Source organism: Mus caroli, chromosome 7, assembly GCF_900094665.2.
Source record: "Mus caroli chromosome 7, CAROLI_EIJ_v1.1, whole genome shotgun sequence".
Taxonomy (NCBI): Eukaryota; Metazoa; Chordata; class Mammalia; order Rodentia; family Muridae; genus Mus; species Mus caroli.
The window spans coordinates 127,798,036-127,820,263 of NC_034576.1; the positions used below are offsets into that span (position 1 = coordinate 127,798,036).

The 22,228-nt window shown below is 45.7% G+C and overlaps 1 protein-coding gene across 5 annotated transcripts in view; it reads left to right on the forward strand.

The window, feature by feature from the left end:
- Kiaa0556 (KIAA0556 ortholog) overlaps positions 1-22,228 on the forward strand; it is a 169,960-nt gene that overhangs the window by 77,165 nt on the left and 70,567 nt on the right. For all 5 annotated transcript variants that reach the window (XM_021167737.2, XM_021167736.2, XM_029479630.1 and 2 more), the window contains 2 exons: positions 12,285-12,549; positions 15,203-15,334. In XM_021167737.2, coding sequence (XP_021023396.1) covers positions 12,285-12,549; positions 15,203-15,334 — 397 coding nt within the window. The remainder of the gene's footprint in view (positions 1-12,284; positions 12,550-15,202; positions 15,335-22,228) is intronic.

Genomic DNA, 22,228 nt, shown 5'->3' on the forward strand with positions numbered 1-22,228 from the left:
TCCTTTTGTCTCAGCTCCAAACTTTGTCTCTGTAACTCCTTCCATGGGTGTTTTGTTCCCAATTCTAAGAAGGGGCAAAGTGTCCACACTTTGGTCTTTGTTCTTCTTGAGTTTCATGTGTTTTTGCAAACTGTACCTTATATCTTGGGTATTCTAAGTTTTGATGTAATTATGGGGACAAGCTCTGAGTAAGGGCATGTAAGATTGTAAAGGGGGGCCAGCAAAATGGCACAGCAGTAAAGGCAATTGCCTGAGTGTGATCCCTGAGATCTAAGTGGTAGAGAGAAAGAGCTGACTCTTGTATGTTGTCCTTTGACCTCCACATGCATGTCATGGTATGTGTGTATCCCTTAGTCCCTACATATAAACAAATAGGTGAATAAATGTAATTAACTTTGTGTTAAAAATTGAAAAGACATTTTTGTCCTATTTAGAGTAGTGGAGACAGTGGGAAAATGTAGCTTATTTCCTAAAATATTGGATTTGGGATAGGTGTTCTAAACGTAAAGTACATTTTGAATCACATGACTCAATCAAGGCAAGGAAGGAGTGGTGGAAACTGCCAAGGGCAGCCATAGTCAGCTGTCCACATACAAATGCAAGGCACTATGGAGTCAAGCCACATAGCTGATGAGAGGTTTGTTTGTTTTGTGAAATTTAAAAATTTTTTATTTTATGTATGTGGGTGTTATGGCTGAGTGTTGTGTCTGTCACACCTTTGTGCAGTTCCCTCAGAGGTCAGGAGAGGGCATTGGATCTCTTAGAACAAGTACTGGGAATTGAACCCAGGTTCCTCTGAAGAGCAGCCAGTGCTCTTAGCCACTAAGCCACTGCTGCACATCCAGATATCTTCCATTTTTTATGTTGTTAATTAATTCATATTTTCTATGCTCCAAGCAAAACAAAACAAAAAATACCTGCTGTTCAGATTTTGTTTTTCTAATACCAACTTAGGACTTTTATTTCAGACTGAAAGCTTTGATAGTTTGGTGAAAGAGGGGGACTTTCTCTTTCCCTAGCACTAGAATTAGCCTCTGAGATACCCAGGACAGTTAGGATAGCCAGAGATGCCTAGCCTGGAATGAAGCACAAACTGCCCTGGGCCAGTGAGGCAGCAACAGGAGGCCATTAGGGCAGGGCTGGTCCAGTGCTGGGCGTGAGTGATGCTGAACTGACACTAATGGGGCATCCAGAAAGGGCCAACCGTGGCCTCCCAGCACCCCATGCATGCTTATGCAAATGAGGCTTCCAGGTGGAATGTGGTTCTCTAAAGCAGCTTTTCCAATTTACCAACAATAAAGGATGACCTCGTGGTCAGTAATAGTATAAATGGTCCGGCTTAGGTCTCATATATATAGCCTACTTAGAATTTCTTAGCTATTTTGCATTCTTTCTGTCATTTTATGTAACAGCTAATGCATAATGCTTTCTCATTAGGAAGACTCAAACAATCTAGAAGTGAACCTGATAATTATGAAGAGCTCTCTGCTTTTAGCTGGATTGAGAGGATTGAGCCCTGTGAACCTCATTCAGCTTATTCATTGATTTTTCTTTCCTGTCCTTTTAGCCTTTACTTCTTCCTTCCCTAAACATTTGGTTTAGTTGGTTGTTCAAACTCCCTGCTCCTACTCCTGTTAACTAGATCCACAAGTTCCTTGCTCACCTACCCTCTGCCCTTGTCTTAGTCACTGTTCTATTGCTGTGAAGAGACAACATGACCAAGACAACTCTTAGGAAAGAAAGCACTGAATTGGGGCTTGCTTACAGTTTCAGAGGGTTATTATCATGGCAGGGAGTATGGCGGCATGCATGGCACTGGAGCAGCAGCTAAGAGCTACATCCCAGTTCACAGGCTGCCTATGAGAGAGTATGACACTGGACCAGTGACACATTTCTTCCAACAAGGCCACAACTCCTGATCCTGGGTCATTCTTATTCAAACTGCCACAGCCATGTTCCCTGTGGTGGGACAGCTGTGTTCTCCTTTAGGTAGAAGTTTGTCTTTACCCTGCATACCTCACTGTACGACTGATGTCATTTGTTTCTAGTAAACTTGGGACTTTAGAAGGGTTTTTCTCTTCTGTATTTTAAAGATTTTCTAAACATTCTAAGTAGATTTTATTTTTCTAATTTTGCCTTTCATGTTAATTCCTAATTGGCTGCATTGGGGTAACTTGTTTGCTTTCCTGGTTTTGGAAGTTCCTGAGGTCTGATTTGTGGCCACCAGTTAGTTCATTTTTACGAATCCTCTATGATACTTCAAAGAGCTAACCATTCTCTTTTTGGTGCAAAGTTCTGACATATCTATTAAATTCAATCAAATTATGTGGTGATTTGAATGAGAATGTCTTCCATAGGCTCATGGATTTGAATACTTGGTCCCAGTTGGTGGCACTGTCTGAGAAGACTTCTTGAAGGAGTTAGAGACTGACTAGTGCAGTTCCTATCGTGTGTGAGCTCATCCTCCCTCCCTCCCTCCCTTTCTCTTCCCTCTCTCCCTCTCTCCCTCTCCCCCCTCCTTCTCCCTCCCTCCCTCTCTCTCTGTCTCTGCTTCATACTATCAGTCAAGATGTGGATGTGGGCTCTCAGCTTGATGGTCCAGCTGTTTTGCTGTTGGCTTCCAGGCTTCCCTGCCATAATAGTGATAAACTCTTTTTTGTTCTTCTGTCCGTAACCTGAATAAACTTTTTCTTCTATAAGTTGCCTTGGTCGTAGTGCTTTATCACAGCAGCAGAAAATGATTACTACAGATTGGCAATAGTATCATTTAACTTGCTAAATCTGGTCTTCAACTGCCCACATCAGAATTCCAAGAGTGCTATTAAAACTGTGAGCTCTGCATGTTGTCCTCTGTGAGGCTCCACCCAGCAGCTGACTCAGACAGATACAGACACCCACAGCCAAACAGTGGATGGAGCTTGGAGACTCTTATGGAAGAATAGAAGGAAGGATTGTGGTCCCTGAAGAGGATAAGAACTCTACAGAAAGACCAACAGTCAACTAACCTAGACCCTTGGGGTTCTCAGAGTCTGAACCAACAACCAAAGAACATACACTGGCTCAACCTAGGCCTCCCCACACAAATGTAGCAGATGTTTAGCTTGGTCTTCATGTGGATTCTGAACAACTGCAGGGGTTGATATCCCTAAAGCTATTGCCTGTCTGTAGGGTATGTTCTTCTAGATGGGCTGCCTTGTCTGACCTCAGTGAGAGAGGAAGTGCCTAGCTTTACAGAGACTTGAAGTAGCAGGGTGAGGGGATTCCCCCCCACCCACCCCGGGGGTCACCCTCTCAGAGGAGAAGGGGAGGGGGATGAGGGATGGGCGGAAGGGTTGTGGGAGGGGGTGAATGAGAGAAGAGCAATGAGTGGGATGTAAAGTGAATTAGTAAAAAAACTTAAATTTAAAAAAAAAAAAAAGCTCTGAGCCTGCTTCTGAAAACCCTGTGCAAAGCTCAGTGTCGTTCCCAGCACTGCAGAGGCAGAATCTAAGGCTCATCGGCCAGGCAGCCTGGCAAATCGGCCAGCCCCATGTTCTGGCTCAGAGGTAAGTGATGCTCACGAACCGATTCCTGCCATAGGTCTCTGCTGTTAGTCAGGCTGATTCTCACAAATGGTCTGTCTCCCCTTACATCTCTTTAGCTTTGCATTATTTGCTTGGATCCTTGTCCTTTTGTGTGTGATGATGTCAGGATGACTCTGCATGAAGTGTATCATACATTTATATGAATACATCAGCGTCAGTGTCTTTGTCCCACCAAGGGTAGGTGAGAAGGCTGGGGAGATGGCTAAGTGTTTAAGAGCACTGGCTGCCCTTGCAGAGGACTTGGGTCCCATTCCTAGTAACCACATGGTGGCTCATAACTATTTGTAACTTCAGTCCCAGGGTATCAGATATGTTCTTCTGGCTTCCATGGGCACTGCACACATGTGGTGTGCAGACATACATGCAAGGAAACACTGGTACACATAAACATTCAAAAATGAAGAAAACCAGAACAGTTGAGGCTGCTCTCTCTGGATGTTTATCCTCGGGAGCTTGATTTGGACAATGTTGTCTAGACCTCGCCATCCAGTGGATTTTGTGTGGTGCTTTCTTATAAAGTCACTTGGCATGATTTCTAGCATACCTAATTAGTCACCCTTTGGTGCTCTTCCCGACTTAATTTCTCTTTCTAGAAATGTTAATGATGAAATTAAAAGTTGTAAGATTGCTGGCTGTTTCCTTTTCATGGCTGAGCTCCCTGTACGTGTCTCTGGGATGACAGTCTCCATCCTCTACACTTGGCTTCCACCTCTCCTGTCAAACTCTCTTTTCCTGGGTATTAGTTCTTTCTGTAATTAAATGAATCAAAGTTTGTTGCCTATCTTTTAAAGGGCTGAGTCACCAGAAGAGCTGTCTCTTCTTGGTCGTCCTTGCTTCTTCCTGTGCTGTTTGTTGCCTCCTGCTACCAGGGGAGGGGGGGCAGGGCCTGGGTGTGACTACTACTCATCGTGTAAGGTGGGGAACCTTGGCTTCTCCTCCAAAGAGTTAACTCCCTGTCGACCTTCAGAGGATTTCTTTTTGGTGTGTGCTCTGCTATCCTGCCCTAAAGCCCACACGTTAGCTTCCCATGCCCCACTAAAGCAACTATAGTAGCTGCAGGAAGGCTTCCTCTTGTTGGATCCTGGTTGACTCGGCTATATGCATATACAGTGCGCACAGCAGCCTTCTGCTGAGTTTGGCTTGTGGCTCTCTGTGCCTCCAGTTCTCCAGGAATGTGTTCTGTATTTCTCAGAAATCCCCAGCCATTCCTCGGCAGCAGTCTCATTTGGTCTCTATCCAGCCCTATCCTGCTTCCTGTCTCTGAGTCTTCTGGCTAGCCCCTGCTCTGCATAGATGCTGGGATGGTGATGTTGAGAGGCTTGTCTGGGGCTCCAGGTTAGGTCAGGTCCAGCAGACCTCTTACCACATGCTCTCTGAGCTGCTTGGTCTCTCACCTCTGCCAACATGCTTTCTAAGACACATTGGCTTACCTTTAGTGGTGGACTAAGTACATCTAGCATGGAAGATAAATTCATCAATGAAAATCCAGGGGTGGCAAAATACACCAGAAAACTAACAAGGTTGTGTAATATTTATTTGAGGGGTTTTTTGCTTGTGTATGTTACATATGTATATGTATGTATGCATGTTTACATATGTGGCTGCTCATGTGTGTAGGTATATGTGCATATGTGTGCATGCATGAGTATATATGTGTTATTAATGTACATATGTGTATGCATGTTCACGTGTGTGCATATATCTGTGTCTGTGTGTCTATGTACATGCATATGTGTAGGTTTGTATGTGTTTGTGTATAGGCCCAAAGTTGTCAGCAGATGTTTTCCTTGGTCGTTCTCCACTTTGCTCATTGAGAGTCTCTCTCTAAGCCCAGAGCTTATTGATTCTGCCTAGTCTAGCTAGCTATCTTAGTCCCCTGTCTCTTTCTCCCAAATGCTGGGATTATAGTTGGCAATCTCATCTGCCCAACTTTTATGTAAATTCTGGGATCCAAACTCTAGTTCACATGTTTGCACGATAAGCACTTTATTGAGCCTGCTTTTCATCCCTTGTACAATATTTGAATCATACATAGTATAATTCAAAATTTTCTTAGTCATAGTTCTATGGAAAGTGATGTAGAAGAAAGTAACTTTAAAATATGCAAAGTATACCTTGGCATGGTGAGACATTCCTGTAAACCCAGAAAGCAGGAGGTAGAGGCAGGAGGATCACAAATTATAGGCCAGACTGTGCTACATGATAAGTCCAAAGATAACTTGGGAAACGTAATGAGACCCTGATTCATAAAGCCAAGAGCTAAATCTGTAGTTCACTTACCTGCCGTGTACCAGGTCCTGGATTCTATCCTCAGCATTTAAACACACACACACACATACACACACACCACCTACATATACACACACATATACCCCACACCCCACATACACACATACCACAACCACACACACACACACAACAACAACCACATACACACACCACAACTACATACATACACACATACCACATACACACATACACAGATACACCACACACACAAAGAGTGGGCCCTAAAGTTAGGATACAGGTCATATCCTATTAAGTGTGTGACTCGCTGCCGGGCTGTGGGAGGTGTCTTATCAATGGCTGTCCTTGTTGCCCTATCAGGAGCCCCATGAGGACAGGAGCTTCCTCTCTCCTGCTCATCACTCTCTTCCTTGCCTTTATCATCTCTATCTTCTTATGAGAGATATCTTCACCAAAATATCTATTTTTTCAGTTAATTCTTTTTTTACATTTGCTTATTTAAGTGTACAGATGTGTCCATGTGTGGAGATGAAAGGAAAACTTGTAGTCGTAGGCTTCTTCCTTCCATCTGGTCATCAGGCTGGTGTAAACACCTCTGCCCCCTGAGCCATCTCTCTGGTCCCTTTTCTTAATTTTAAAAATTACATTTATTTTTGTTTGTATGTGCATGTGTACTCATGCATGCATACTTGTGGAGGTCAGAGGATAATTTGTGCAAATTGGTTTTCTCCTTTTCCCATGTCAGTTCTGGGAATCAAACTCAGGCCATCAAGCTTGGTGGCAATTGCTTTTGCCCACTGTGCCACCTTACTGACCCCCAAAACATTTCTTAAGCACATGAATGAACAAATATAACATATCAACTAGTGCAGGATAAAAAGCCTTCGAGCCCAGGAGGGAGGTGTGAGTGACCTTGGCTGCATTCTCCTCCCTAAGGCTAGTCCAGGGTGTAAGCTCCCTCCACTCATGTTCACTGTGTGCTAGCTTAGGGACTTTCCTCAGAAAAAGACTCAGGGATCCACAGGTGTCATTCTATCAGAGGAAAGGGGACTGGCTTGGTTCATGCAGCAGGGCAGGCTGCACACATGGAAGCAGACTAGGGAGCAGAGAGCGCTGAAGCCAGGGCCAGGCTATGACCTACAAAGCTCCCCTCAGAGTTTCTGTCCATTCTCAGAGTGCCATCAGCTGAGAACCAAGGGTTCAAATCACAGCGTTGTGTGAGACATTCTACATCCAGACATCCTACAGACTTTAGGACATGTACTGGCTCCTGGCAGCTGTGTCAAAGGTTACCAGACCCCTGCTGATCAATGATCAATGATCATCCAGCACATGCCTTCAGTTCTTCTGGAGATTGGCCTCTCTGTATTGGTACCTGTGGTCAGTAGCCTAGCCGTGGACCCAGCCAGTTATTATCTGAACACTGGCTCTGCTATTACCAGCTATGTGACCTTGGGCTTGCCCTTCATCCCACTGAGCCAAAATGATGCCATCGACTGCCCCAGAGGGCTACAATGAGGTGCACAGAGAATTGATATGTACATATAACATGATATATAGCAGCAACTCGGCAGTTAAACTGCTGTAGTTGTTACTGATGACATGGATGCTGTTGCTGTCACTGTTACCGTCACCTTGGCATTTGATAGTCACCTAGTTTCACTCCTAGCCCAGCAGAGAGAGGAGGCTTGTAGAGGATACTGTACTCCTGGACACCAAGACCTGGGTACATTTTAGGAGTGGTTTCTATACCCACACCTTCTATCTGCAGCGTCTGATCCCTTAAGCGCTCCAGCTCCCATGGGGAGGGCATCTTTTGTGCCCAGTCATCAGCTCAGTTCCTGGGATGTCTGTACCTTGGCCCCCACATGGAAGGCTTTGGTGGAATGTTTCTGAAGTTAGCATTTGAAACACTGAACACTGAAATTGAGTATAACCAAGTTTTAAAGCAAAGAGTAAAGTAAGTTTTTCCAGAGAAAATTCTGGGTGACAGCTTCAAAGCCCCTCATAGATCCCACAGCAGGGCACTACTTTGAAATGCAGGCAGATTGGCTTTCCAAGCTGTCACTGCAGCCCAGGTCCTGCTCTCGCAGACAGGAAGGTCTGAATGGGCTCCTTTCTAGGGGATGGAGCTGCTTAGCTCAGTTCCCTTGTGTCTCTGGAGCAGATGGTTTCCCATCACATGAGCATCCCAGCTTCCCCAGGTCACTCACCTCCTGTGAGCAAATGGAGTCTTTTTCTTAGTGAAAAAGAACAACCATGTAGAGTCTAGGGTGTGTGTGTGTGTGTGTGTGTGTGTGTGTGTGTGTATGCGCGTGTGTGCACTCTTGTAAATACAATATGGTCTTTACATTTACATTGACTGCATAAGAAAAGAAAGCAGGTTAAAACAGAAGGATTATTGAAATTCACGTTCTTTGCCATAAAAAATACTAGGTCTTTTTTCTGTTCTTTTTTTTTAATTAGGTATTTTCCTCATTTACATTAAAAATGCTAGTTTTTAAAAAATTATTATTCTCATGCTTTACATCCTGACTACAGTTCACCCCTCTCTACACTTTTCCCAGCCCACTCCCACCTCCCCTCTCTCCAGATGCACTCCTCTTTTATTCCCTCCTTCCCCCCAAAAAGGACATTCCTCCCAGGGATTTCAACTAAACATGGCACAACAAATTAACAAGTAAGACTAGACACAAACCCTCATTTCAAGGCTGGATAAAGCAACCCAATAGGGAGAAAAGGATTCCAAATGCAGGAAAAAGAGTTAGAGACACCCTCAACATACACAGGAGTCCCACAAGGACACTAAGCTACAGAGCAGAACATACATGCAGAAGACCTAGCACAGACCTATGCAGGCTCCATGATCGTCAGTACAGTCTCTGTGAGCCCCTATGAGCCCTGCTTAGTTAATTCTGTGTGCTGTTTTCATGGTGTCCTCAACCCTTCTGGCTCCCACAGTCCTTCCTCTCTGTCTTCTGTTGGGGTTCTCTTGGTTCTGCCTAGTGTTTGGCTGAGGGTCTCTGCTCCCATCAGTTGCTGGATGGTGTCTTTCTGATGACAATTGGATTGGGCACCAATCTATGAATATAGCCTGAGTTCTTAAATTATCCATCAACTTAGTAAATAATGAACTGACATGGAGCCATGGGAATTAATTGCCTTTAGTTTTTTTTTCTGCCAACTCACATAGCACACTGTATGCTGTGGTAAGGGCAGAGGTCTTGTCTCCTTGTTTCTACTGTGACTAGCCATCAGCACAGCATCCCAGTAAGCATGGGTACATGACTAGGGAGACCCTGATTCATAAAACCAAGAGCTGGGTTGTTAACTCAGTGGTAGAGCAGCACTTACCTGCCATGTGCAAGGTCCTGGGTTCTGGCTCCAGTATTCACTCACACACACACACACACACACACACACACACGCACACACGCACGCACGCACGCACGCACGCACGCACGCACGCAAGCAAGGGCCCTTAAAGTTAAAGCATAAGCAATATACTGTGAACAGTTTGTGACCCAGGAGCAGACTGGACAGTGGAGGATCTCTTATGGAATGGCTGTCTTATCAAAGGAGAACTACCCCATCATGTTCCCTGTTGGTGGGCTTCGTTGAATACAAGTCAGCATTATCTGTGGGTTTCTAGGAGTAAGGACTGGTGGCTGAGAGCAGAAGTTCCACTTCTGCCACTTAATCACTTGAGAAGTTATGAGTTGAGGAGCTCTCTTCTTTGGGGAGCACCATGCATATAGGATTGCAGTCACATAGATGGAGAGGTTCAGCCCTGGGAAGGTGGTAAAGTAGCAGGAGAATCCTCTTTATTGGCCCTGGCTGTATGGATCCCAGTATCTCATGCCTGGAATTAGCTGTGAATGGGGATCAGTGGGGACTGTTCTGGGCCCCGGGACAGAGTGGGATTTCAAGGACAGTGGAAGGAATCATCCTCCGGGCTGGTTCCCATTTCTTCATCTTAAAAGTAACTGGCCCAAAACGTAGGGCCTCATGAACAGAGACAAGTTTTCCTAGGAACTTAAGCTCACCCTACTGAGAGTTATTACCAAGTTCAAATGATCACAGGGCTGCAGGTTTTTTGTCTGACCTGCTTATTGTGAAGATCAAAGGAGAAGGACCTGAGTGTTGTATAGAGCTCAGAGCATTAGACTGTGGTAAAAGACTGAGTTAAAGCTGATGCTGCCTGCCATTCAACAGCAGGCCACCCAGGAACTCACATTTCCCTGAAGAGAAAAAGTCTGTTGACCTCCAACTACCCACAACAGCCAGGCTTCGATGACGTAAGCCAGGACCTCATGTGGCTCGATTGAGGCCTGTGCAGACCATCTCAGCATGGACAACTAGAAGATCCTACATTATCTTTTGAGCACTAGTGGTGAACCTGTGCTTGCTCTGACACAGGGCTTCTTGACCTCAACACAGTCGGCACTGTGACCAGATCATTCTTTGAAGTGGATGCCGTCTGCTGCCTTCTAGAAAGTCCAGCAGCATCACTGCTGGCTCCCACCTACTAGCTGTCAGAAGCACTCTCTCTCAACACACATTGTGATTAAAACGGCTCTAGCCATTGCCAGATGTCTTCTTGTTGGGAAAAACTATGCCCAGTTCAGACCATGGCTTTATTATCACAATACAGTGTGTCAGGGGCAGGGTAAGCCATTTGATGGAGACCAAAGTGTATCTCAGAGGAGTAAATTAACTTGGTAAGGGTCCTGTCATCAATGTCCCCTCTTCTGAGGTGTAGATGTGTGTCCTATTCCTACTAAGTCAGCACCCAGGCTTCCATATAGTTTACTCATTCAGCAAGTATTTACCAAGCCCCACTGTGCTCCAGATAGTTGTGCCATTGCTAAGTAACCTTCCCTGGTACTGGTACAGGTGGGGCAGTGAGAGAAGGAGCTGGAAAAGACAGCATTTATATTGAGTTCCCGCTGCTGCTATAACTTCCTATCACCTTAGCAGCTTATCTGACAGTACTGGGAGTTGGAGTTTGAAACTTACTGTCATGAGGCCAAACTCCAGGGGTTGGCAGATCTGTGTTTCTTCTTCAGGCTTCAGGAAAGAACCTGCCTAGAGGCACCTGCTCTGCTTGGCCCCATCCTTTCCTTTCAGAGCCAGCACCCGAGCATCTCCTCTTCTTCCTGATGTATGTTTCCATTCTTAGATCTTGTTGATGTTCCTCTTCCTGCCTCTCTCTTATGATTACCCCATAATTTTATCAGGCCTGCCTTGGTAATCTTGCCAAATCCTTCATCTTGGCAAACATGAAGGGCACATGTTTTCAGGTACCAGGGGACATCTTCTGTGGACTTTTATTAAATCTACAATTATCCACTGCATGCCCCCTACACCCCCAACAAGATTCACATCTATTTTACTTGTGGAACACCAGACAGACATTTGAGACAAAAGGAAGAAAGGATCCCTCAAACCCCAGCACTTTCAAAGCCAGTCCCAGCCTGGGAGGGAGTCTCTGGGTCCAGGCTCTGCCCTCACAGCCCAGGTGCAGTCCCCAGAACCTTGCTTCCTTGGTGAGGACAGCATGTGTTTGGGGATGAGTCTCTTCTGGGTCCCTTCCTGCCGGTAGTCTGGCACTCGGGCAGCTTTGTTTTTCATTCGGTCTTTGGTTCAGTTCTCTCTTAACTGTGTGTGGTAACTGGGTGTTGTCAGAGACCATGTGGGCTCACTGTGGATGTCTGTAGGATTCCCTCCATCAGGATTTCCTTTCCTCCCTAATCTTTCCTGATAAGCCTGTCTCTGCTAAAGTAGCCCAAGGCATCCACGAACTACAGGGGAGTGCTTGCTATTGCTTTGGTTTTCTCTCCAGCATGCACTTTCCTGATAGTATGTCTGCTAGCGGCATCTTCTTCTGCACGCTGGGTAGAAGAAAATGAGCCCTAGATCCCTTTCCCTGGCCATCCTCCCTCTGGCAGTCCTCCTTCGGGTCTGTCTGCCACCTCTTCATTTTCCTCATCTGCTAGAGGAAAGCAGACCCCTCAGCTCATCACTTAGAAATCTGCCCAGCTAAATCCTCAGGTTCAACACTGACAAGCTCTTTCCTGTGGAACCTCAGAGTTACTACATGATAGGATCCTTCTCTTCCAGCCATGTGTCCCTTGTTTCCTGAGCCCATGCCAGTGGCAGCTCTCATACACAGGTGTCCATCATCAGTCAGTTTGGGTTGTCCGGCTTTAAATTCACATGCAATAAACTTAATGTGGCAATGGATCAAGCCCCAAGTAAATACTTTCTTTTATAGTTGCCATGGTCATGGTGTCTCCTCACAGCACCCCTCATGTTCGTGCCCTCTGACCTTTGCTTTCCCATCCTCAAAGCAGCCCCAGCATCTGGCTGAGATGCTGCTGGTTGTTGGGTGGAGTTGTTCTTTGGTTCCATACAAGATCTTACCTTTCGCCTCTCCTGGGCTTTCTGCAGGAGCTGAGAAAAGGTCTGGGACTCAGCACAAGCCTCCAGACCCAAGAGGACGGCTCCAGTGACGAGGACGACTCTATTGAGGAAGACGTCCTCTCTGAGACGGAGACTGAGGAGCCTGTCCTGCCAGTCCACAACAGAGATGAATGTCCCCTTCCCAGCCATGATGCAGTACAGAAGGATGTCCCCAAGGACCAGGAACTGGAAGGCCGGCATCCCCAGGCCACAGACACCCTTGTGGTAATGGAGTTTAACCCAGCTTCTAAAGGTGAGCGCTTCATATGAGCTTTTCTTGGCCTTGAGTGTCTCAGCATCTAGTTATTGGAATTCAGCACAGAGTAAATTACAGTACAGCATGAATTCAGCTGGTCCCTGAACACTACAGGGAAAGGTTCCTAAAGCCTTCCAAAGACTGAGGACCTTCCCATGGAAACTGTCCCCAGTGTGCTGCAGGAGAGTTAGTGCATTCCAACTGGCCTTGGATACCTGTAAAGACTAGAGCTGGAGTAGGCCCATTGTCCTCCTTTCTCCTCCCTCCTGTCCTCTCTCCCTTCCCTCGTGTCCTATAGCCCCCCCCCTTTTCCTCTCCCCTCTTTCTTCCTCTCCCCCCTTCTATTGCTTCTCTTCTATTAGATTTCCCAACTTAGTTCCATTCTAAGGTGACTTCCAGGCATTCAGAGGCACAGTTGCCTTCCTATAAGGATGCTATAAGGATGGCCTTATAGCATCACTAGAAAGTCAGTTTCTTTCTCCCAAAGCCTAGGGTTGGCTCAAAAAAAATCACAGTAGCAGTCTACCACAGGTCGCCGCCAGTTCAGAATTTCTTTCTTTGGGGCTGATGAGCCGGGCTAGCTAACAGGACTAAAGGGTTTTGTCTCCACCTATTCATGTGCAGGGAAGGTGTAGCTAAGGGGAATCTGAGGGGTAAGAAGGAAGCTAGGCAGGCAGGAATAGCTGCTACTCACCAGCTCCTGTTCTACAGAAAACAAGAAGTAGAGGGAACACTAGTGAAGTGGGACGTGAGTGGTCAGAGACACCTGCTTCTAGGTGACCTCTGATAGTTCTAGCAAATGCTGGTGGGGGTGGGATTGGGCTGCTGTAGCTGGAATTGTCAGGGCAGTGTTCCCAGTGATCCAGCCTTCCTGGGGCAGGAAATAGCAGGCACAGGGGCTCCAAGAGGGGCAGAGCGTAGTGTACCAAAGCACAGGAAAAGAAAAGGGTCAGTGTGGCCAGAGCCCACTGAGTGTGAGCAAGGGAGTATGTCAATGCATTGTTTGTGCCTTCTGGGTTTGCTTGTTTTCCAGGACAGGAGTTCCCTGAGTACAAGGGACCAATCACTGTTCCTGCCTTTGGGGTCTTTAGGTGTTTTCTCACGTGCCCTTTGGCCTCCTCTCTACACTTGACCTGTGTGTGACTTTCATGTCCTTCAAAGGTTTGACATGCTAGTTACACATTTTCCCATATTCCCCTTCTTAGAATTGGGAACAAAACACCCATGGAAGGAGTTACAGAGACAAAGTTTGGAGCTGAGACGAAAAGATGGACCATCTAGAGACTGCCATATCCGGGGATCCATCCCATAATCAGCTTCCAAACGCTGACACCATTGCATACACTAGCAAGATTTTGCTAAAAGGACCCAGATATGGCTGTCTCTTGTGAGACTATGCGGGGGCCTGGCAAACACAGAAGTGGATGCTCACAGTCAGCTATTGGATGGATCACAGGGCCCCCAATGGAGGAGCTAGGAAAAGTACTCAAGGAGCTGAAGGGATCTGCAATCCTATAGGTGGAACAACAATATGAACTAACCAATACCCCCCCTGGAGCTCGTGTCTCTAGCTGCATATGTATCAGAAGATGGCCTAGTCGGCCATCAGTGGAAAGAGAGGCCCATTGGTCATGCAAACTATATGCCTCAGTACAGGGGAATGCCAGGGCCAAGAAGTAGGAGTGAGTGGGTAGGGGAGTGGGTGGGGGAGCGTGTGGGGGACTTTTGGGATAGCATTGGAAATGTAATTGAAATAAATACCCAATAAAAAAAATACAGAAATGCATTCAGGTCTGAGGCTGGGGCTCAGAGTGAAACACACTGGCCTAACATGCCTAATACCCAGGTTCTGGATTCTATCTCCAGCTCCACAATACACGCAAATTCATAAAATACCATCTGCCACCTGGCATCGGAAGTCTCCTGTGTGCCACTAGTGCTAAGGGTTCTTGTGGAAACATTGATCTGAAGAGGGTGAGTTTGGCTGCCATCTAAACCTCCAGCCAGGACAGGCCTCAGTTGGCAAGCCTTCGTCCAGTCTTTGCAGGTGTTCCTGAATCTGGGATGGCCCCACTTTGGGCCTGGTAATCCACTAGTCATCCACGAGGATCTCTCTTCATCACTACCCTGGGCATCTTTGCCAGCCTTGTCCTCTAGCTCCATGCTTCATGACTTCTGTCTGCATTCTGTTTCCTCCTCTGTTCAGCTCTCCTTCTCTCTAGCTAGACAGTGAGCCCCTGAGGACTGTGAATGTTTCTTGCTGTGCCCCTTCATCTCCAAGATGCCCTTGCTGGCACCATTACTTGGACCAATTAAAGCCAGCACTTCATTGGCTGGCCAACCACCCTAACATTCTGAGCAAGTGCCTCAGCAGTCACTGTCTCTGTGTGTGCACACACTTGTTAGGAAGGACCTCTCCTGTCTGGAAATGGTAGACACTAAAACCTTTGTCTGTTCCAAGGTGTCTCATTTATTTATCAGTGCTGTCTACAGTATTTCCCAAATCTCCTACTAGCAAGGCCCTTGGCACAGTAGAATTCAATAAATATTTGTTGATTGAATAAGTGAGCAAATGGTAAACAAATGTCTGAGAGAAATGCCCTGCTTTCCCTGTTCTCAGAGGCTGACGGAATCCATTGCTTCCCCACAGGTAATAAGATGGACCGGATTTTATCTGCTAAGCGGAAGGAGAATGCTGAGGTCTTCATCCCCAGCAAACCAGACTCTGTCCTGAATCCACCGCCCCCAGCTGTGTTCCCAGACCAGGAGAGAGCCTGTTCCAGTACGTGTTGGGGGCCCTGAGTTAAGTGGGTTGGGGGTTGAGGTGGATACTCCCAGTGGGCACCATGATGAAGGTCTTGCTTCTTCCTTATGTTTCTTGGAACGACTGAGCTGACCTTGAGCCAATATGTTGATTCAGAGTTCTCAAAAACAAACAAACAAACAAGGAATTTTCTGCCTGGTTATGAGGGTTGGCAGGTTTAATCTGCTGGTCTGTCTGTAGCCAGAGGTCTAGTCAGAGCAACACCCTTGCATTATCTGGTTCACAGCTACCAAATCTAGTAGTAGGAAGAGATTTACAAGTATAAGCCCTGAGGCTAGGAGATAACACTGTAGTTGCTTGCTGGCAAGCCTAAGGACATGGGTTTGGATCCTCAGCACCATTAAAAATCTGTAGCAGCACATACCTGCAATCCCAGCACTGGGGAGGCAGAAATAGGAGGATCCCTGGGACTTGCTGGTGGGCTAGCCACACCAATTAGTTCAGGGTCAGTGAGAGACCCTGATTCAGAAAAATCAAGTTGGAAAGTGATAAAGACACCTGACATTAGCAGCTGGCTCCCACACATGTGTATACACACACACACATACACACACACACACATACATACACACACACACACACACACATACACACACATACATACATACACACACACACATACATATACACACATACATATATATATACATGTATTATGTATATATATATATATATATATATACACACACACACACACACACACACACACACATACAGACACCACACACACACACTTCACAAAACCCCACAAGACAGGTTGTTTCCAGTAGCAACTAAAACACTGAGAAGTGAAAAGCAGGATGACCTTCAGGAACGGCTGGATCTAGGTGATTACTCTGTACCAGCAGTCTACCTCTGCCCTTCCAGTAAATACTGAGAATGGAGGGCCAAGAGAAGCCAGAGAGCAAAAATAGGGTGGGAAAGCTCAGGTTTGGCAGTCACATGGTTGGGGCAGGTTCTGAGTTTCTGCCACTAGCAGTGGAGGGTCAGCCCCAGGCCCCAGGGTTTGTGTATGTGCATGGACACAGCCTCTCAGGCCATTGTGACCACTAACCGTGATGTGCCACAGCCCAGTCAAGGACAGCCAGTCAGTCATGCTCTCTGCAGCTGATGGGGTCATAAAGGTGCACTGTTCCGAAATGCAAAGATCACATGGAGCATGTGTGCTGGCAGAAGCTCTGGCAGCTTTGACTATGCTGGCTTTGACTAGAGAGGAGCTAGGAAGGAGGAGGAGGCTCATGGGACAAAGTGAAAAGCTGCTCAACCCTGCAGAAGTGGGGAAACAGCGGTGTCCCTGTGTGGCCTCCCAGTGGGCCCCATGGCTCCTGTTCAGAGTCCTTGCTCCAGGCTTACTGTCCACAGCATGGGTTTCCATCTCAGCACAGGAAGCTTTACTGTTGCTGCCACTGGGTACAGATGTTTTAGCGTCAGGCCTGTGGTGGTGGTCATGCTCTTTCCAACCCACCTCCTCTGCATCTGGGACTCCTCTCTCAGAGGGGATGTGCCATGGTTATTTTATCCATATGCAAGTAATAACATGAAGAGCCAGTCCTAACAAAGTCCTAAATGAGCCCCTGAGCTGCACCAGCGTCACACCTTCAAACAGTGCAGTCAGTAGCTACTGCATTACTAACATGTCACACAAAGGACACAGGCACAGAGACTTAAAGAGTCTATCCAAGCTCACGCATCCAGCAAAGGGTTTCCTACAGACAGCTTGGTAATATGTGATTCCTATGCACTTGTGTATTTCTTTGCCATGGAACCAGGATTAAAGAACCTGGGCTGTAGAGCCTCCTTCACTTTTACTTATGACCCATGCAGCCCTCATGTTCTAATTAAGCTATTCTTGCATAGAGCATATCCAGTCAGTCTAGCCATAAGCAGCATTTCCGAAATCCAAGTTTGAGTCATGCTACAGTTTTTTTTTAGTGCTCATTAAAGTATTATTATTATTATTTTAAATTACTTTTTCCAATGCTAGGTGAGGAACCTATAGTTTTATTTCCCATTCCTGTGACAAGATAACCACGCAAAAGCAACTTAATGCCCTCCCTGACCTAGATAGTCCCTCATTGAGGAGGACTGTCACATTGACAATTAAAACTTATCTTCAGAGAACCTCATGCTTTACCGCAGTCTATAACCCAGCCCTGATGAATGTATATTAATATTCATATTTAATATTAACACTTAAAAAATAAGCCATATTTGAACTAAAGTCATAGTGTTCCCTGGATTTGTTTTCAGGGCTCCTTGAACTGTGCCATGCACAGTTGCTTAGGTAAGTCAAGGTGTTGACAGGAACATCCTCCACAGGTATAGGAAAGGTTGCTCCAGGCTCTCTCCTATCTTCTGTAGCTCTGTGGTTTATAGTAGAATGACCCAGATCATGGCACACTCCTGGATAGATATCTTTGTTTTCAAATTTAGCAGTTCTGTAGTCACCAGACACACTGCATCCACCCTGTGGCCACATTTTAGCTTCATCATTTGCAGAGACCCCTTTTGTCCAAATGAAGACACAACCATATACATTGGGACTAGAATTTAATAGGTCCATGTGTGCATGTGTGCATGTGCCTTGTATGTGTATATGAATGTGTGTACATACATTGTGTGTATTGATTCATGTGTGTGTGTGTACACTGCTAGTGACTAAGCCAGAGCCTTGCGCATATAGTACCACTGAACCATGTGTCCAGCCCATCATCTTCTTAGAAGATATGATTTAAGATTCAACTCAGCTCTGTCGCTTTGACAGAGTCTAAGAAACGAATTCATAATCTTCTCTCCCAAGTTTAGCCATGGTCTAATTGATTGAGGAGACATGGGAAAGGGGAAACAAGAGCAGGAAATGAGAAGGAGTCCAGGGGTGGATGATGGGTGTCTGAGGTGGACACATTTCTGGTTCCATGGCAAAGAAATACAGAAGCATATAGGAATCCACAAATTACCAAGTCATCTGTAGGAAATCCTATCACCCGCAGTTCCTGGGAGTTGTTCCCTAGATGCTGTTTGAGAAAAGTCCTCACTTTGAAGAGTTTGTCAGTATTAAAGGTAGTTACCATGAAAGGTTATTGTTTTGCCACAGGCTATCCAGTATATCTGGTTCACCTACCAGCCAAATATCTTGTTTGGTAGCTGAGGTGAAAGTGGAAAAATGACCTTGTTACCACAGTGTTCTAGCTACAATTAGATCACAGTGGCCAAAGGTGTCTTCAGAAGCCAGCAGATTGATGACCAGGACAGCCATATATGACTTTGCAGACAGTGCCACAAGGGTACAGCATCTCTCAGTAAACCCAAAGGAGTTTGAGTCTCTTCTTCCAGGATGGGGAATCATGGTCTCTTGACTGACCCCAGATGAAGTACTTGGCTTTGTAATGGGTATAGGTTTCAGGAAAAGTGTGTTTCAAACCACAACACTAGGCAGAGGGAGCTTGTATGTGTATACCATTGAGGGTGGGCTGCATGTTAACTTGTGTTTGTGTAGTGGGTTGTGGTTTGTGTGTATAAAAAGACTTATTCAGTCACTCTTGCAAATGAGCCTTTCATTGTTATATTACCTCTCAGTCACTTGTGCCATGTTGCTTTGCCTTCGGTTTCTTTTGGCCAGTGCTTATGGCCTGTACCTTGTTTTCATTCTTTTCCTTTCAAGCTTTCTACATCTTTATATAAAGGTTTTGTTTTGTTTGTTTTGTTTTGTAAGCAATATGCAATTGGCTTTTATTTTTATCCTCCAACAATCTGTGTGTTTTAATGGGAGCATTTAGTCCATTTACATTTAATGTAATTGCTGATATATTTGAGTTTAAACCTGCAATCTTATTATCTGTTTTTTATTTGTTTTGCCTATTTTACGTCTCTCTTTTTTCCTTCTCTTGCCTTCTTTTGAACAAATTACCTTGTATTAATTCTTTTTCCCCTCCATATTATCTTGTTAGTTATACATTCTTTTATTCTTTTACTCATTACTGGAGATTGTATGTATATTCTTGACTTATTAGTGTCTACTTTAAATTAGCACATTTGCCGATTCTAATTTAGTGGATAGACCTTCAGCTCTAAATGTTTATTCCCCTCCAATTTTAAATTTTATCACTATTCATTTTAACTCCCTGCAGGTTTTTAATCCCATTAGACATCATTAGTATTGTTGTTGCTGTTGTTTTGTACAGTCAGTGGTAATTTTGAGGCATCTACACCCTTAACCTTCCCATACACCTCACTCCTGGCGGTTTCCAGGTCACTCTCGCTCTCTCACTGTCACCCTTGAGTCCATTATAAGCCATGCTCAACTTTCAGCTTGTGGTAGCTCTTTTCAGCATCATGGGTACCTTGAGTAGACCTCCAGGTGCTCTGTTCACCTTCTGCCTGCCTGCTCCTGGCCTGTTCTATTTCACAGTTCTCTCCTTCACCATGTCTTCAAACAGATTCCTTTTTATAAACCAACTTTTGTAATATTCACACCAGAGTTGTGCTTCAGTGAACGATTGTTTGTTTAATGAACTAGTCTGCCATTCTAAAAGGGTAACCCATTTCCTGCACTCACAAAAACACTGTTTCTCCTCTTACTCCCTTCTCTTTGGCTAAACCCAGACCTTATGTCAATTAAATATGCAAATAACATGTAGCACTATCCCTCTTCCTTGCTGTCAAGGTCCCTGGTTCTCACTCCTAGTCCGTATTGCTTCAGTGTCTAACCATAAGCTTTCTAAAAATACTGGAATCTCCTCCCAGAGACCTCTTGTCTTCTGGAAGGTGAGTGAACATTTGTCTTTGATGCAGAAAGTTTGCTGTCCCTGTTGTCAGAGTGATCTAGGAAAGTGATATATCAGAGACACTTCTCCCAGATAAGCCACCAGCTGCAGAAATACAGTAACACCCTCAGCATGGGTTGAGTTAGAGGATGCTGACAGCCCTGTAGTTAGTGTTCCTGTCCAAACACCTGCAGCACAAGCACCATATGTCAAAGTCCAGAGTCTCATAACATTCCAGTCAGTCCTCATTAACATCGAGTGGGAAAACATCAAACTGACTGGGTACGCTGATGCACACCTGCAATCCCAGTACCTGGGAGGTGAAAGCAATTGGATCAGGCATTCAAGGTCAGACCCAACTGCATAGTGAGTGTGTGACTAGCCTGGGCTACATAAGACTCTGTCTCAAAAAGAAAGGAAAGGAAAAATCAAACCCCTTAAGTAACAAAGGAAGTGAGTCAGTGACTCACCATAGACACACAAGCCCGTGTCTGTGGGATAGACACACAAGCCCGTGTCTGTGGGATAGACACACAAGCCCGTGTCTGTGGGATAGACACACAAGCCCGTGTCTGTGGGTGAAGTCTAAGGCCTAAGGTCCAGGTGCTCAGGCTGTTATCACACGGCTATTTGTTCTGAACTTAGCAGTGGCTTCCTCAGATTAAGTGATTCTCAAACTTGAACTTGCTTGCCTCAGAGTGGTGGAGCTTCCCACCCCATCCTATCAGATTCAGTAGATATAAATTGCCTACGCATTTCTTTCCAAGAGTTCTCAGATGCCTCTATGGTTGCTGGTGAGGAAACTCACTCTGGGAACCACTTCTCGAGAACACACAAGATGACCGGCATTTCCCAGAAATGGCCCAGGGGCTCCAGGCACCTTTCTCTTTCTCTGCTGTGCAAACCTCAAGGTGGAAAGAGTGTGCCTTTCCTAGTAGTCACAGCGTGGGTTCTAAAACCCTGTTTTCTGGGCCAGTCTGCAGCCTCTGTGGGCAGGGAGAAGAGTCCAGAAGGGGTCCTTCCCCGAGTGACAGCATGGGTGCTGTGAAGGCCCCTGTGTCAGGACGACAGAAGCAGGTACATGTTCCTTCCATGTTGGAGTCAGTCACACAGGCCATGTGCTGAGGCAGCTGTGGCTGAGGCAGAGAAGATGCACGATGTTTTTCTTTTCTCATCGCTGTGACCAAATGACTGACAGAGGCAGCTTAAAGGAGCAGGATTTAATTTGGCTGACAGTTTCAGAAGGTTTCTTCCCTGGTCACTTGGATTGTGTTTCCTGGTGTGTTTTAAGGCAGAACATCATGGTGGCCAGAGTGTGCCTGGGAACAACTTCTTCATGGTGGACAAGAAGTAGAGGAAAGGGGGAATACAGGAAGAGCCCAGTGTAAGACATAGGCCCCAGGGACATGTCTCTAGGGATCAACCTCATTCAACTAGGCCCTGCCCCTTACTTTTCACTAGCTCTCAGTACTGCCACTATAGCTCCTTGAAGAGATAATCTGTTCACTGGGTCAGAACTCTGAAGATCTAGACTTGTCAGGAAACACCTCACAATCACATAGAGGTGTGTTCCACTAATCTCCCAGGCTGACCTTTCACAACTAAGATTAATCATCGCATGCTTACATAAGAAAATGCATGTCACTGGGACTGTCTGATAAAGCTCAGATCACCAGCTGCTCCTGGTATTTGTTTCTTAGAGCAGTGTATTAGTTAGGGCTCTCTAGCTAACAGAGCTGATAGGATGGATGGATGAATGGATGGATGGATAGATGATTAGACAGATAGATAGATAGATAGACAGACAGACAGACAGACAGACAGACAGACAGACAAATAAAGAGGATTTATTAGAGTGGTTACCAGGGTGGTCCAGCTAGTCCAACAGTGGATGAACTTGCCAGGAAGAGCAAGAACAAGCAGGCAAAGAGCAAAGGCTTCCTTCTTCCATGTCATTTACATAGGCTGCCACCAGAAGGTGTGGTCTAGATTAAAGGTGGATCTTCCCGCCTCAAAAGATCCTGACTAGAGGTGGGTCCTCTCACTTCAAATGATTTAATAAGACAAATCCTTCACAGATGTACCTAGC